Source organism: Choloepus didactylus, chromosome 1 (assembly GCF_015220235.1).
Source record: "Choloepus didactylus isolate mChoDid1 chromosome 1, mChoDid1.pri, whole genome shotgun sequence".
NCBI classification, from domain to species: domain Eukaryota; kingdom Metazoa; phylum Chordata; class Mammalia; order Pilosa; family Megalonychidae; genus Choloepus; species Choloepus didactylus.
The window spans coordinates 124,631,475-124,646,307 of NC_051307.1; the positions used below are offsets into that span (position 1 = coordinate 124,631,475).

Sequence of the window (14,833 nt, forward strand, 5' to 3'; positions counted from 1 at the left end):
GAAAGGCATTCCTTGCCATCAAACAGCTTATATTGCAGATTGGATATTATAGAAATATCACAGATGATCCTAAACGTGAATGAGTTTAGTAATAAGTACCCTAAGAATTTCAGGGAAAGGAGCCTCAAAGGCTCTGTATGATTTTGATAAATGAAACTATTATTCACTTTCTTGATCACTGTTTCATCTTATGACTGTGAAAGTATCCAAGAAAAGAAAAGTGAAGGGCTGCATCCTGGGATTTGCACAATTAAAGGGCCTAGAGCTTCTACTCATATCCCAGTTTTTAACCAGAGCTAAGATTTGTGTAGCGGGAAGAAGCAGGAAAATGGCCTGGAAAGAAAAATTGGTGTCAAATTATATTTGGGTGAGGGATTTTATTTTCCAATGAATTTAGAGTCACTGGAAGTTTTGTTAATTTGTTTTTTCTTTGTTTTTGTTTTTGCTTTTCACCTTTTGTTTTTAGGGATTATTGTTATGACCCTGTTATTTCAGGGAGACTAATTTTGGTGCTATAAAAGATGCCATAAAAATGCAGGGCTAAGATGACAAGGGCTTCCACTAGGCCAGTGCCAGTGGGAAGGTGAGGGCCCTGTAAATACAACTTAACAGACTGACCAAGTCAATGACTGATCACTGGGGACAAGGGAAAGGAAGAATCCAAGATGTGTCCATGGTCTGTGCCCAGGTAAAGGGCAGACAGCTGGTACAGAAAGAGAAATGTTTGGGGTGTGTGTGTGTGTGTGTGTACAGGGGTGCTACTCCTGAGAGGCAGCAGTGACAGGAATTCCCATCTCTAAATTCCCTAAAAGAGAATTATCAGTTCAGCAATTGATTCCCAAGGGGGAAGAGTGTTAAATAGCCAAGTTTCCTTGGGTATTAAATATATCAATTCCCCATACTGTTAGCCATAATTATTTCACCCTTCCAAAGAAAGTTTAGCATACTATGAAAAGATGCTACTTAAGATGTCTGTGCAAATAAAACTTGATTTCATCCTGGAGGATCTTACAATGGCCTTAGGAGGATAAGACCATTACAGATACATGTATAAGTTAAGGCAGAACTGGCTATTAACTGGGAGGGAATTACAGATGATTGTGGAGTGAAGTATGAAAAGGTCAAGTCTGGTTGGTAAGAATCAGTGAGGGTACAATAAGAGGGGTGGCTGTGAAGGATAGCTAAGATTTCATCCAGGGTGACTGAGGCAAAATGAATTATAGGCTGAGGAATAGTAATGATAATTTGGTGATATCAATAACAATAATAGCTATTATTTATTACCCATGTGCTATGTGCCATGCATGATTCTAAGTTATTTACATGGATTGCCTCATTTAGTTTTGAAAATATGGATGAGTTTATACTATATTTTTAGGCAACTGGAACCTATTGAAATATTTTGATCAAGGGAGTGAGTAACAGTTGGTGGTTGGGGGGATTAGTGAGTGTTGAGTATGAATTGGTGGGAAGACCAGTTAGGAGGTCATTGCAATAATTCAGACTAATGGTAACAGACATCCAAGTGAGGCATCCAAACCAATTGGGAATGAAATCCAAGGAAGGACCTGTTGATTTTTTTCAACAAACATCCACTTAATACCTTCTATATACCAAGCATTATGGGAGACTCTAGGCAAGAGGGTTGGATAAGACAGACCCAATCCCTACCCTCTGGGCCTTGGTAACAAATATTGACTTAAAATTGGCCTGTGTGTGTGTGTGTGTGTGTGTGTGTGTGTGTGTGTGTGTGTCTGTGTCTGTGTCTGTGTCTGTGTCTGTGTCTCTTCCTCCCGTGGTTTTAGGGCTCTTAGAACTCAATGGTTTTCTACCTCTGCCTCAGAAGACTCCCTCTTACTGATTGGCAGAGAACACAGTGGGTGGGACAGGACAAACTCAGCTGCAAGCCAGGCAGAGATGGACATCTTTGGGGATAGCACAGCTTGAGGGAAAAAAAACATTTTTCTTATAATTATTCTCGTCCTTAGGTCACGGTAAGGATTAGGGCAACTGACATTAGAATGGAAGAAAGAGGTTAGAAAATTACTTATACTTTACCATTCCTCAAAGTATAAACCAGACCATCTTCCACATTGTGTATGTGTGTGTGTTTACTCTAACTCAATACACAAACACAAACATTGTGAAACCTGGAGAGTTTTGACCTGTTTCCATGATCTTGGAGTAGTTCACACTCATATTATGCAATTTATTTTCCCAACACTCTTCTTAAGCTGATGTTGTGAAACTCTCATGGAAACTGACCTAAAGGTTAAGTGACTTACCCAAAGCCACACAGTTAGAAGTGGAGACAAGAGTAGAAGGTCTTCCACCTCACTGTCCCCACAAGATTATAAGTGTAAAAGCACTCATCTGTGATGTTTCTAAAGCCATGATGAAGAAGCTGATCCAGGAGTTACTGTACAAAGTAATGCTAAATGGTGTCTTGAAATACTTAATTATTTGAAATTAATGAGACCATGAAAAATTAACCCCTTACAGCACTGAAGTTAATTCTATAAGCATTTACTCCCTGAATTCTTTGGTTTAAAGTTAGGAACAACGAGGGGTTTGGCTTTTTAGACTCAAAAGATCATCATGATCCATGTTATCATTTATAAAATTAAAAATGATAATAGTAATTTTTCCTGGGTGGTAAAAAACTTCTTATTGTAGGAACAATCAGATTGATATATTATATATTTTTTGAGAATATTTATTTAATCATCATATTTTTTGAATGAATCTTTTAATGTATACACATCAGAACCTTAAACATCTCTACCTTGGGGCTATAGGGAAATGGAAAAGAATGGCATTTTGTCTCTTTTCCTCTACCAAATTTTACTATAATATATTTTATTAAAGTTTTTATTTTGTAAAATTGTTATCATTTAAACTTAGTATAAATTTTTTGCTGTGTGTTTTAGCCACAAAAAAACCACTCAGCATAATGGCTTAGGCCTGAAATCCATCAAAATGGCTCAACAAAAATACTTTAAATATGGCAGCCTTAATTGGAGTTTAGGAAATAAATCTTTGAGTATAATAATTTATTCACTAGAGCTGTTGTTTCAGCAAAGTATTTCATCTTAGTTTCCAAAGAGCTGCTAGTCATCACTAAATATATTTAAAGTTGAAGAAAAAAAAAATCCACTTTCATTCTGGCCAAATATACCATAAAGTACTCAACTGTTAAGAAACTCTTCTGCTTTTTTTTTTTTTTTTTAAAAAAAAAGATCAGATAGTTGATTATGCTTGTGCAGTTAATTAATAAAACGGGAAGTAGGTAATGGTTCACTGGGGAAACTCTTCTCTCACAGTATCCATTATGAGGGATTGCTGTAAGGACAATAACGGGGTGCTAATTCTGAACGCACACAGGGCCGTCCTACAAAGACATCAAGATTTGTAGGAAATCAACCCTCCAGCAGTCCTGGCAAGCCAGACTGACCCCAGCAAATGAAAATAATCAAAAGTAATTAGAAGCGTGCTGGACTACTCCTCAGAGAGCCGAGCGGGAGAGTAAACATGCCTGAATCCTCCAGCCACTGCAAAGGCCCATGTCTGAGCTGTTAGGTGCCCTGATCTTGTCCACATAAAGATGTGATTTATGAAGTGCAGGGCATAGCAGCAGAGCTTCTGTCTTCTCCTGGAGAACCAAATTACTGAGGTGGAGATTAACATGCTTTCAGTCGGGCCCATTTCCAGACCAAGGGAAATTTTTTATTTACTTTTTTTTTTTTTTAACCTTTAATTTCCTCTTTTCTTTTTTTAACAGCACCCCCCCCGCCCGCCAACACTTTTTTATAAGGCAGAGGCCATCTAGAGTGACCAGAAATATCTCTTCTGGGTATTGGTCATGTATATTGAACACTTAGGGTCTTTTTTTGTTTGAAACTGATTGTATTGGACCATTTTGCTGGATCTGTCTGCCTAGCATCACAGAACTCACCTTTAAATTTAGGGTGTTCAGTTCATGAAATACTCCCCTGACTGAAAAATAAAAGTAGTTCATATTAAACAGACTATTTCATGGAATGGTACATATTCCATGGCTTTCTGACCTAGCTTTTCTCTTGTCTAAACTTTTGCTTCATTAGAAGACAATCTATTAAATAAAAAGATTTGGGAAAAGAGATTGTGGTGATAGAGAATTTGGAGAGAAAGACGTAAGAGAGACAAATGGGAGTTTCTGTGTTGGGAGAAATATTTATACATGAGTCAATGGAAAGTCTTTTGAGTCCTAAAGACATACTGACATTTTTTCTTATTGTCTCAGGTTAGGTAAGATTTCACAAGATCCTATTCTAACATGTAAAAGGAAGCATTGATTTTCTTTTTAAACACACATCAATATCTATACACAAAGCTAATTTAATTAGCAAGCAGTTATTGTTCAGCCAAATGTCAATTTCTCAGATTATTTCATGCTTCTTGACATGACCTGTATGAAACAGAATTTAACAGGATCCCCATGAATGCAACTGCACTTGAGAAATGTAAAAACGCACTTGTAAGTTCTTGAAAAGCTACAAAAACGGTGTTAAAACAAAAAGTTCGGTGTGTGTTTAGCCACCTCAAGAAACCTAAAGCTGCAGAATGAAGGGAACTCGACTTAGGCTGAGGTTATAAAGCGCCTTCCTCTATAAACTAAAACATAATGTCAGGGTGAATGGGAACATACTTTATTAACTTTATGGTATTGAAAACTGCCAGCAAGTTGTCTTGTTTTTAAATATCGTCCTCTGCAGAGCGTTACAGTGCTGTTTGTCCACAGGAAGCCTATTAAAAGTGGACAGTGCAGTCATTTCATCTGGCTTTGGCTGGACTGCTTTTCTTTCCTTTAATGATGTGCTGGAATGTACCATGCCCATAGGGTCTCCATTAGCAGAACTTTTACTTCTGGGACGACCATGAAGTTTAAGGCTTAAAAGAGGCATCAGCTTACAGTCTTGTGGGAATCACTTGAATACTAGAGCACTAACTTCTTACGGCTTTAACTAATATATGGACTTATTTTAAATAAACAGTTACACAATGAAGGCAGAGCCAGTGGCCTTATTGGAAATCTTTGGGCCTTTTAAAGATTCTGCCATCTACGCAGCTGGGGGAGGAAGGAAGGAGCCTGAGGAGGGTTTATGCCCTTTTCAAACCAGGAAGAAAACACATTAACCTCTCGCACCCTAGCCTTGCCATCAGCCAAAGGGGGATCTTTACAGCTCCCAGAAAATCTATCAGCTCACACTCAACCCTCATATATTCCAATTCCTTTTTCCTGGTGAACATCAATGAACAGAACAAGACAGGAAAAACAAGAATTCCTTCTGGATACATTTTTAAAAATGTGATTCTCTTTTCTAAACACTGCTGATGAAACACCCTATTCTCTGCTTTCCCAAAAGCAATACATTTCCTATAGCCTGTTCACCCATTCCATCCTCTTTAATATTTAGATCATCTGTCCTGATACATGTTTGCAAATTAAAGCTAGTCTGAGATTATAGTAAAACCATTATTTTTAATAGGCCATTTCAAGGGCAACGCTAAACACTGCAGAACAGGCATGTTACTGATTACTGCTGAGCAGACAGCGGCTTTTGCAGATTAATTTATAACCGGGAACTACTGTAAACAGATTTCACCAGAATCTGAAGGAATAAAGGGAATCGGTGGTGGTATTTGGCTCCATGTACTTATTTATTGTTTTAGAAACCTTCTGATGGAAAGCAAGCCAAACAGGGAGAAAAGCAAGTCCCCTGCCAAAACCTTCCTCTCGGCCCCATCTCTTGATCTGTTGCACTTCTGATGAGGGGAGGTGGGGCAGGGTCTTTTCCTAAAGGGTTATTATTTAAATAGCAAGAGGCTCCTTTCAAGAGAAACAAGGGCCATCTAGCTACTCTAGGATTTCAGGATACTCTCTTTAAACTTCATGTTTAAAGGATCGTCCCTTTAAACTTCAAGAAAAAGTGGAGTGCTCTGCCTTTACACGAAGTTATTGTTATGTAACCAAAGGAGAGGGGGTAGGAGGGCATGGGAGGAGCGAGCGAGGGAGGGAGATGTAGTATTTTGCTAGCTCCTTTGCAAGGGTCCTTTTGATTTCCTTTAGTCTTCCTTGCAATTTATTCAGTAGGAAAGAAGAGTGATGATGATATTAATAAATACAAGTGATGATGGTAAAAGTATCCCCTATCTCTCTAGATAAATCTTCCAAGGCCTCTCAGAGGAAGCATTGACTCCTTAGGCTATATTAAGGGAAGAAAAATTCATACAAAGAAATAGTCTAAGCTCAGCCCTGTGTCTGCGGGTCCGGACGGCAGGGTGCACCCTCCCGGCGGGAGGCTCGCGAAGGCGCGGAACTGCGCACCGGGAGGAGTGTAAAGCCCCGCTGCCCGCGCCTAGCGGGCGGCGGTGGGTTCACCTGGGTGGCTGGAGCGGACCGCGCCGCGCTTTAATTCGGGGCACAACGCCATCTACCGGCTTCCTAACACACTTGCAAGCACCCGGACCTCGCAAGTTGCCCCTCCTTCCCAACCCAAGCCCAATATAAGGGGGGAAAAAAAAACAACGCCGAGGCCCTTTCTACGAAATCCTAATTTAGCCAGGACCTGCTACTGATTCCATACGACCTTTTGTTTATCCACCGACGTTTCCTCCTTTTCAAAGCAGCTTTGTAAAGGGCAAGGAGGTGGGGGCTGCAGGGCTGGGGCGGGGGGTTGGGACGCTGAGCCTTCAGACCCCCTGATCAGGCAGCAGTATCTGAAGCAATCGGTTCCCCAGATTACTTGTATTTAATACACAATGCATCATAAAACAAATCCCTCATCCTGACAGGAAGAAAATAGAACAGCTCATTGCTCGAGCCGGTCCAATTTATGGCTAAATTAAAAAAAAAAAAAAAAAAAAAAAAAAAAAAAGACTCCGACAATGGGCAAGTTGAGGAAGGGCAGGAAATCAATGGCAGCAAACCGGGGGCTCTTAAAGGTTCTCAAGCTCCGAACTCTATGGGAATATCTGACCGGGTTTTAGCTTATTTACAAAGGATTTTTCCTGTCTTACCTACCACTGCTGTGCGATTTTCCCTCGAACAATGGCCATTATCTGAAATAACAGTTCAATGTCACAGATAACAGGCCACCGAAACGAATTAGTCACCACCTCTTGTCATTTTCTCTCCCCCACATCCCTCCCTTTTGTTACTATTTCTGTTTTTAAATCAACACTTTGGGGGAATATAGATCTACCAGATTTACACTTGGAGGAAACAAAAAGTGGGGGGCAGTCGTGTTGTCTCCCTTTGTGGATGGTTTACCATAAGTGCACTCCTCAGCCCCTCTCCCTCAACTCCTCCCCCCGAAATGTCCCTCAACTCGATTACTTTGCTTAACTTTCCATTGTTAAGCTGGGAACAAGTTGGATTTTCTCCACTTGTTTTTATGAATGGAGTTTTGTGATAAAAAGCATTTATTTCATTTTAACCGGTTGGGTTTTACTGAATTTTCCGAGGTTGGCTATAAGAATCTCCGTAGACCCTTGTATTTTGCTATGCATTCCTTATATTCTTTCTTTCAATGTCGTTTTTGAACTGTTGATAGAAATTAACCATATATATTAGAAAGTTATTAAACATAGTATAGTACTGAGTACCAAAAGCAACGTTTATGATGTTAAAACTTTAAACATAATCTGAGTTATCAATTTGCTTATTTCTACTCTTGGGCGTTCACGTGTTGTAATTAATGTATCAAAGAAAATGGCAAATACCAGTCGTCATTCGGGCAGGTTATACGCAACTAATAACTCCAAATTTTAAAATTCTGTCTTCTAAGAAACATATGTGATTTGAACATTTAGTATCTTTTTTCTGCCCACCTAATTTAATCATGGAGGGACTAAATTAGAGTAAGAATTTCAGTGTGTGTGTTTTAAAGATACTTAAGAAATCTGAAAGGTACGTGTCAACTTTTCATTCATTAAGTTGCTGTTTTCTGAGGATTTCTGACATAATTCTAATATTTAGTATGAGCCAGAACCCCTTTACTTACCCTCAGCCCCATCCTCTAGCCTTCCAGCTTCCCCCGCCCCCCCCCCGCTTGGCTCAGCACACACCCTCACACTCCTGAAAGCACTTCTCCACCCCATCGCTCCCATCCCCCCACACACACACACGCACACACTTACACTTGTGCTTTCAGGACTTCGTAACGAAGGATATTTCCCTGGGGAAAGAAATCCTGCCTGGCGAGATCTCCCCATTGGTTGTTTACCCGGAGAAATCTACATGTTTAAGGGGGATGGTGCATCCATAATCAGTCTGTCCCTATAGGACTTGGGTCTTGGCGACCTTTTTGTGACCTCTCCCGCCAGAGGAGGCTCCTGTCACTTTAAAAATTTACTGAAAGAGGAGCCGTCTGGCTTCCGATCACTCTGGGCTGCTGGAGATAGCTCCCTTTCTCCCTCGCCCCGGGTTCTTTCTGGATGGCCGAGCAGATCCTCTTTAAAGAGACAGTTCATGAAATAGAAACCGGGCGGCTGAGCTTGGAGTTGCGAAAGGGGACGATCCCGTGAGGGTCTAGGACCGGGGAAGGCGCTGCTGAGGATCTGAAAGGGGGTTAGCACTCCCCTCGCTTCCCTAGGCCCCCCACCTTTTCAAACTCTCCTCCTCCTGCCTGTCCCCCCAACCCCCCCACCCCCTACCTTGGAACTGTGAGAGAGAAGAGAAGTGGAAGAAGTTTTAGTGGGTTTCAGATAACTTTCATTACACATCGGGCTGATAAGAGCAAGAGAAAGTGAGAAAAGAGGGAGGTGATGTGAACCAGAAGGAATAGCTCCGAGCTCATTTAGGAGAGGGAAAAAAACCAAAACACACCAAACCCGGGTGACCCAGACAAGAGGAGACTTCATTTCTGATCTTAAAAATATATTGTTGGAGGACAATAAATCTGAAACCCGTGGTACCGGAGAGCAGAGCCTAGAGACGGACAAAGTTATCAGAGATCCATTGGAAGTCGAGACGCGAGGCTTTTTTTACATCTCGAAATGTTGCTCGGGATCGTTTGAAAGGATTTTCGTGCAGGAAAGCTGGGGGCTGCTGAGTCTTTATTTTGTCTGTTTTAATTCTTCCGTGATTGTCTTTTATCGCTGAGTTGAGGCCATAGAAATACTAAGGTAAGAGAACTCAAAAAAAAAAAAAAAAAAAGTCTTGGCGACGTGCATAGTTTGTAACTTCGGACAGTTTCCTGTGTTGGCACCCTTCTCCAGGGCGCCCCCACCCCCACCCCCGCCCCAGCTTTCTTTTCCAAAGACTTGCCCGCAGTCCCGCGGAGCCCTGCTGCTTATCTACGTTGCTAAGACTGGCTATTTCCTTGTTCCTCCTGTGGAACTGTGCGGTCTGGACGCGTCTCTGGGGTGGGTCGTCTGGCCTTCGGTGGGTCTCTGCCGGCTGTCGGCCTCTTTTGCTCGCGCTCTTCACCTACTTTCCCTCCCTCGGTGTGTCTGTCCGTCTGTATCAGGGACGCAGAAGGTGGGGTTGCCAAAATCTGAATTCCTGGCACCGGCCACGCGACTTTGGAGCCGCTTTCGGCCGAGTTCCACCTTGCCAAGTAACAGCTTTGCTGTCCAACATCGTGTGCTGCTTCGCGAGAAAGTCACATACGGACCCTTTGGCTAGATTGTGGGGTTTTTTTTTTTTCCTTCCTCTTCTTTTGCTGTTGGTGTTTTGAAAGGGCCTTTCTCTAAAGTCCAGCGAAAGGGATTTTTTTTTTTAAGCTATCTTTGGAGCTTGACAGCTTTTAAAAACAGGGAGTATGTTAGATGAAATGACGGAAGAAGTGTTTTACTTTATTTTATTCAAGGTTTCCGAGACGATTAAGGCATTAGGGAGACAAATGTAATTCTGCTAGCAAACCAAAAGTGAATAATTCACCCGTGGTTGGGGGTGGGGGGTGGGGAGGGACATTTCTGGAGAAAGTTAAGCTTTTGTCTTGAGACAAGAGTACTGAGAGTAAGAAAGTTAATATGTTGGCGAAATATTTGAATGATCATGGAACATATATAAAAAGACGTTCTTTGGAAATGAATCTTTTAAAAATTAATTTCACTGTTGACAGTGGCAATGGCAATAATGTTAACACGGAATAAAAGTACACCTAGATTTTTTTTATCTACAGTGTATGTAGTACTTAACTCCTTGCCCCCGCAAAAAGGAATTTGAAAGCTAAGGGGAGATGCTTCTTGATTTTGAAATTAACAAGTTTTCCACGTCTTTCTGCAAATATGAAATGGTGTTGCATTTCACTGCCTTCTCTTTCTCCTTCATTAAACATTTCTCTAGTGCCAGTAGAATTGCTTTTTTTTTTTTGGCTAGTCAAGAAAACAAACAACAAAAGATGAAAAACAGAAACCAAACAAAGCAAAAACAACAACAAAAAAAACCCAGACCAACAACAACATCCCGCAACTTTTTATTTTACAATGTGTATAGCTATTGTTGTTTGTGTGCCTTCTAGCCACCTGGGGAAGGGGGAATATCTCAAGTTGCCATTTGAATTACTCAGCATGGAGAGTTGGAAGAAAGCATCTTAAAGTTTGTAGTTTTATAAATAAGCACTTGTGAAAACTAGAGTTCTACTCCTTTGCACTAGAGTATATTTTAAGTGTAGATTTTTGTTGTTGTTAATGTGAAGAGGGTATCCTTGAAAAAGAATACTTTGATTTGTATGTAAAAAGGATACTTTGATTTGTGTGTGTGTGTGTGTGTGTGTGTAGCAATTACCATCTCTATCTACTGTTTCCATTTTTCTTTTTCAAATTGTGGAACTACTTATTGCCCTTTAATTGCCTCGTGGCCAAAGGCTTATTCATAGCGCCCCTTGACTAGTGCCCTCCTAGCACTGGGGTTCTTCCCCTTGAAGTTTGTGGTGAGTTAATGAGTTGAAGCTGCAACTGGGTGATTACCTGAATTCTAGGCTAAATTGCTTTTGGTTATATATGCAAGATTTTAGCTTTAACTTTTATATAGCTATAGATACAGCAGAGTTCTGTGGGGGGTATTTAATTCATTAATTTGCATTCTAGACTATGTTGTTTAACATCTTTGATAGGAAACTTCCTCAGGTTTGCATTAACAGATTGATATAAAATTACCAGCCTTTATGTTATTCAGCATCAGGTCAAAAACTCTGCAGCTTTTAATATTGATGTTTAAGTCATTATTGCTGTTAGGAATCCGAATAGCTTGGTTTAAGTGTGCAAAATCTTAAAAGAGGAAGTTTTCCTTTACAATTTTTAAAATAGATATACTAAGTAATAGTTAATATTTAGGATAGGCCAAATGTAAAATCTCCTGAAAAATAATAATGCACAAGCATATGTAATGATTGGTAATTTACTGCAATATTCTTATGTATTTTTAAATTGTTCATGAGTATTTTTGTTATTTCACTTACTAAATGTAAACCAGAAACATGCATTGGCATGTGTTAACTAAATATTAAGTTCTCATACTTTGTTTGCATGAGTGTTTACCAATCATTTATTTCCATTTGTTTTTCTTTAGTTTGGTCAAAGCATCTATTATACAAATCTTATTTTCCCTTTCAATTAAGGGTATGATTTAATTATTTCATAGTGATGAAATGTTAATTATGAAAAAGAATTTGATAATATTAAGATTAAAGTTTTTGAACTGAATTGATTTAAGTTGCAAAAAGTGAAGTTATACATTTGTTATACATTTACATAGTAAGACTATCTGAACCTAAAATATTGACTGTTGATTTTAGAAACATGGCACTATATGCTGTTCAATAACATTTTTTGGAAAAATCACATTGAATAAAACTAAGTCAGTAGTACTCATTTGTGCATAACAAGGAAAGAAACATTTTTTGAAACTAATTTATCTGTGTTAGTAGTAATTTCCAATTGCTTTGTTCTTTTAGAAAAGCAGTACATTGACGTTTCTAAGATAACTTATTATTGTTCCTCTTTTATTAATATGTATGCTGATTTCTTTTTCTCTTAAGGATTCAAAGCAGGATTATACATTTGACTGAAATAGTTTTAAGTTATTAACCACTTTAATGAATGAACCAATGTGGAAATTGATTGTTCTCCTCTTCTTCCTTCTAGATCTTAGATGAGTTTTGCAATGTGAAGTTCTGCATTGATGCCAGTCAGCCAGATGTAGGAAGCTGGCTCAAGTTCATCAGGTTTGCTGGCTGTTATGATCAGCACAACCTTGTTGCATGCCAGATAAATGATCAGGTATGTTGTAAAGATTTTCTTGTCTTTCTTTGAGAACACTAAAGTATCAGTGAAGCCTGAAGAATAAAAATAACAGTGAGCTGCACTAGACCCTTGTGGCCTGTTTGTTGATATGGTGAAAGGTAATGCACAAATATAAGATGCAGAATAAAGTCATTTTCAGTACTGTTTTCTTTCAGTAGTACTTTATGCACTTTGTAGTAGTAACCTTCATAAATGTTCTAGTTTTCTGAGAGTGATTGAATGATTTAAAACTGAGTACTTTTTTATTGCTTGCTGTTCTTCACGTTTTCCTTTACCATCCTAATATGGAGACATGGATAGAGAGTATTGAACTAATCAAGAACACTTTATGAATTTATGCAGAAGTTGGAAGGGATACACATGAAATTTTATGTGGATTTTATTTGAAGTAGTAGGTAGATATTTCGTATGACATAGGTACATACTTGCCTGCTTTTGCGTTTTATATTGTCTTGCCTTATTAAAAAAGAGAAGCACTTTTATGTTTGGTTTACTCAGAAATATTTATTTATTTTTGATATATGTGAAAAAGTTTAAAAATCTCACTGCTGGATATTGCTTTGTGTCATTGTAGAGGACCATGCAGTGAGGTTGACTATAATAACAGTAACTATGAAATAAAGATCATGAAAACATTAGGAAACATATTTTGCACTCAATAAACTTAGGTTATGAATCTTGTAACTTAATATGACAATACCTAAAACAATATGAAATTCAGCCTGTTAATTTTTGTTTTACAAACATTGTTGGGTTAGAATTGGGTTGTATCATTGTTTATTTCTTTTAACCCAGTGATTACCTACATCAGATGTGTTTCAAGGATCATGTAGAAACGATTCCTTGGCAAATCTAGTATGAAAATCACCACCAAGGAAAACAAGTTTTAATTAGATGTTTCCAATTGAAAGCTGTTAAGTAATGCTAGCGTCATGTGTTCTAAGACTCTGTTTCAATCATCGTTATGAGATTATTCTTTGGCATTTTACCAGCTACCAGATAATTTTTACTGGCTAAACTGTATAAGAGGTAGTAAATTGCAAAATTAGGTTTAAATGGGAATCATTTAAAAATCTTCAACATATATCAAAAATAATAAACCAGGTCAATAGTTTTTTCCCTTTGCCTTAAGAAAACAAGAGGCATTACTGACAAAGGAAAACATTATTAGATTAGCTATTTATTGTGCACAGAAAATATCCCATGCCCTTCATATGCGTTACTGTCATCATCAAAAACAGACATTTTGAGCCCCCACTATTTGTAGATTTGGGAAATACATAAGTATTATAAGTGAGGGAATTATTCATGTTATGTTTCCTTAAAAAAGGAACTGGAAGACCTCGAAAAACAGATTTAAGATGAAATAATAATATTGCATTATAATAACTATTTGCTATCCATATTTACTGACAATAGAAGCTATTGCCTTAGACAGACGCAAATGTTGTAGAATGAGTAAAAAGATTTAAGAATAGGTCTCGTAGCCAGTACAGTTTTTTATTTAATGTTTATGTGTCTAATATTTTATAATAAATATACTCCTGTTATTGGAATTCTTAAGTGCATTAAAAAAATGATTTTGCTATTTCTAACTATGAATTAGATTGCTTATTAGAGTAGACATTTATAATTTTACCTTGGTCACCTTTGAAGTAGGCATTTTAGATGTGTTGTTTTCAAAAGAATAAAAGCTGGTTCATGCCTTAATGAGTAACATCTTTACTTATTATAACTGAGGTACCAGGCAAAATAGTTAACCAGAAAAAATACATAAGGCCAATATTAGACATATACTTATTACTTCTGTAAGTACTCATTTTAAACTTATATGTTACGCAAGCAGAAATCTCAGATGGTAACAGAATGCATATCAAATGACATAATTGTGAAATTGACATTACATGGTCAAGTAAATTCACCCATAAACAACAAGTGCGGAAAATCAGAGGTAAAAGTAGTCAGATTTGTATGAAGGGAATAGATGTGTACAATCCCACTTAGCCTAGTGGACAAGACAAAAGAGAACACATGCCCAAAGAGTGTATGCATGTATTATAAACATATTCATGTATAACTTCATTGCATATTTCCAAAAACCAATTAAGACTAGCAATTCCAGGGAGCTTTGAAATGTGAGTGTTCAACTAGGTACAATGATAAAAGAGCTGACGAAAAGGATTCTCTAGGTCTGTTGTTTTGCTTTGTTTTCCGTGAGGGATAGGAGCTGCCAAATGGTGAATAAGCACAACTCATCACCTAATGAACATACTAGTTGTGTGACATATTATTTAATATCCAGACTTTAGGAGAGACCCTGGATCAGGAATAATTATTAAACATTAACGACATCAACTCTTTTGTACAACACAAAAGCACATGTAGCACCCCACAAGAAGTTGTAAAAAGTGTTTTGTTCTGCTCTGATTCTTATATTGAGCTCAAATGTATAAAATAAATTTTAATGACAAGTACAAATTCTGGACTATAAAAAGGAAGACTTTCAGATGAATCTCTCAACTACAATCTAGTCATTGTAATA

The 14,833-nt window shown here is 38.3% G+C and overlaps 1 protein-coding gene across 11 annotated transcripts in view; it reads left to right on the plus strand.

Annotated features, from left to right (window-relative positions):
- The window catches only part of MECOM (MDS1 and EVI1 complex locus), a 556,962-nt gene that overhangs the window by 485,916 nt on the left and 56,213 nt on the right, over positions 1-14,833 (plus strand). For 7 of the 11 annotated variants that reach the window (XM_037841185.1, XM_037841190.1, XM_037841158.1 and 4 more), the window contains exon 3: positions 12,133-12,267. In XM_037841185.1, coding sequence (XP_037697113.1) covers positions 12,133-12,267 — 135 coding nt within the window. Of the gene's footprint in view, positions 1-8,242; positions 9,169-9,342; positions 9,428-10,678; positions 10,920-12,132; positions 12,268-14,833 lie in introns of those variants that run through there. The other 4 variants (XM_037841197.1, XM_037841201.1, XM_037841227.1 and 1 more) reach the window with 4 other exon arrangements.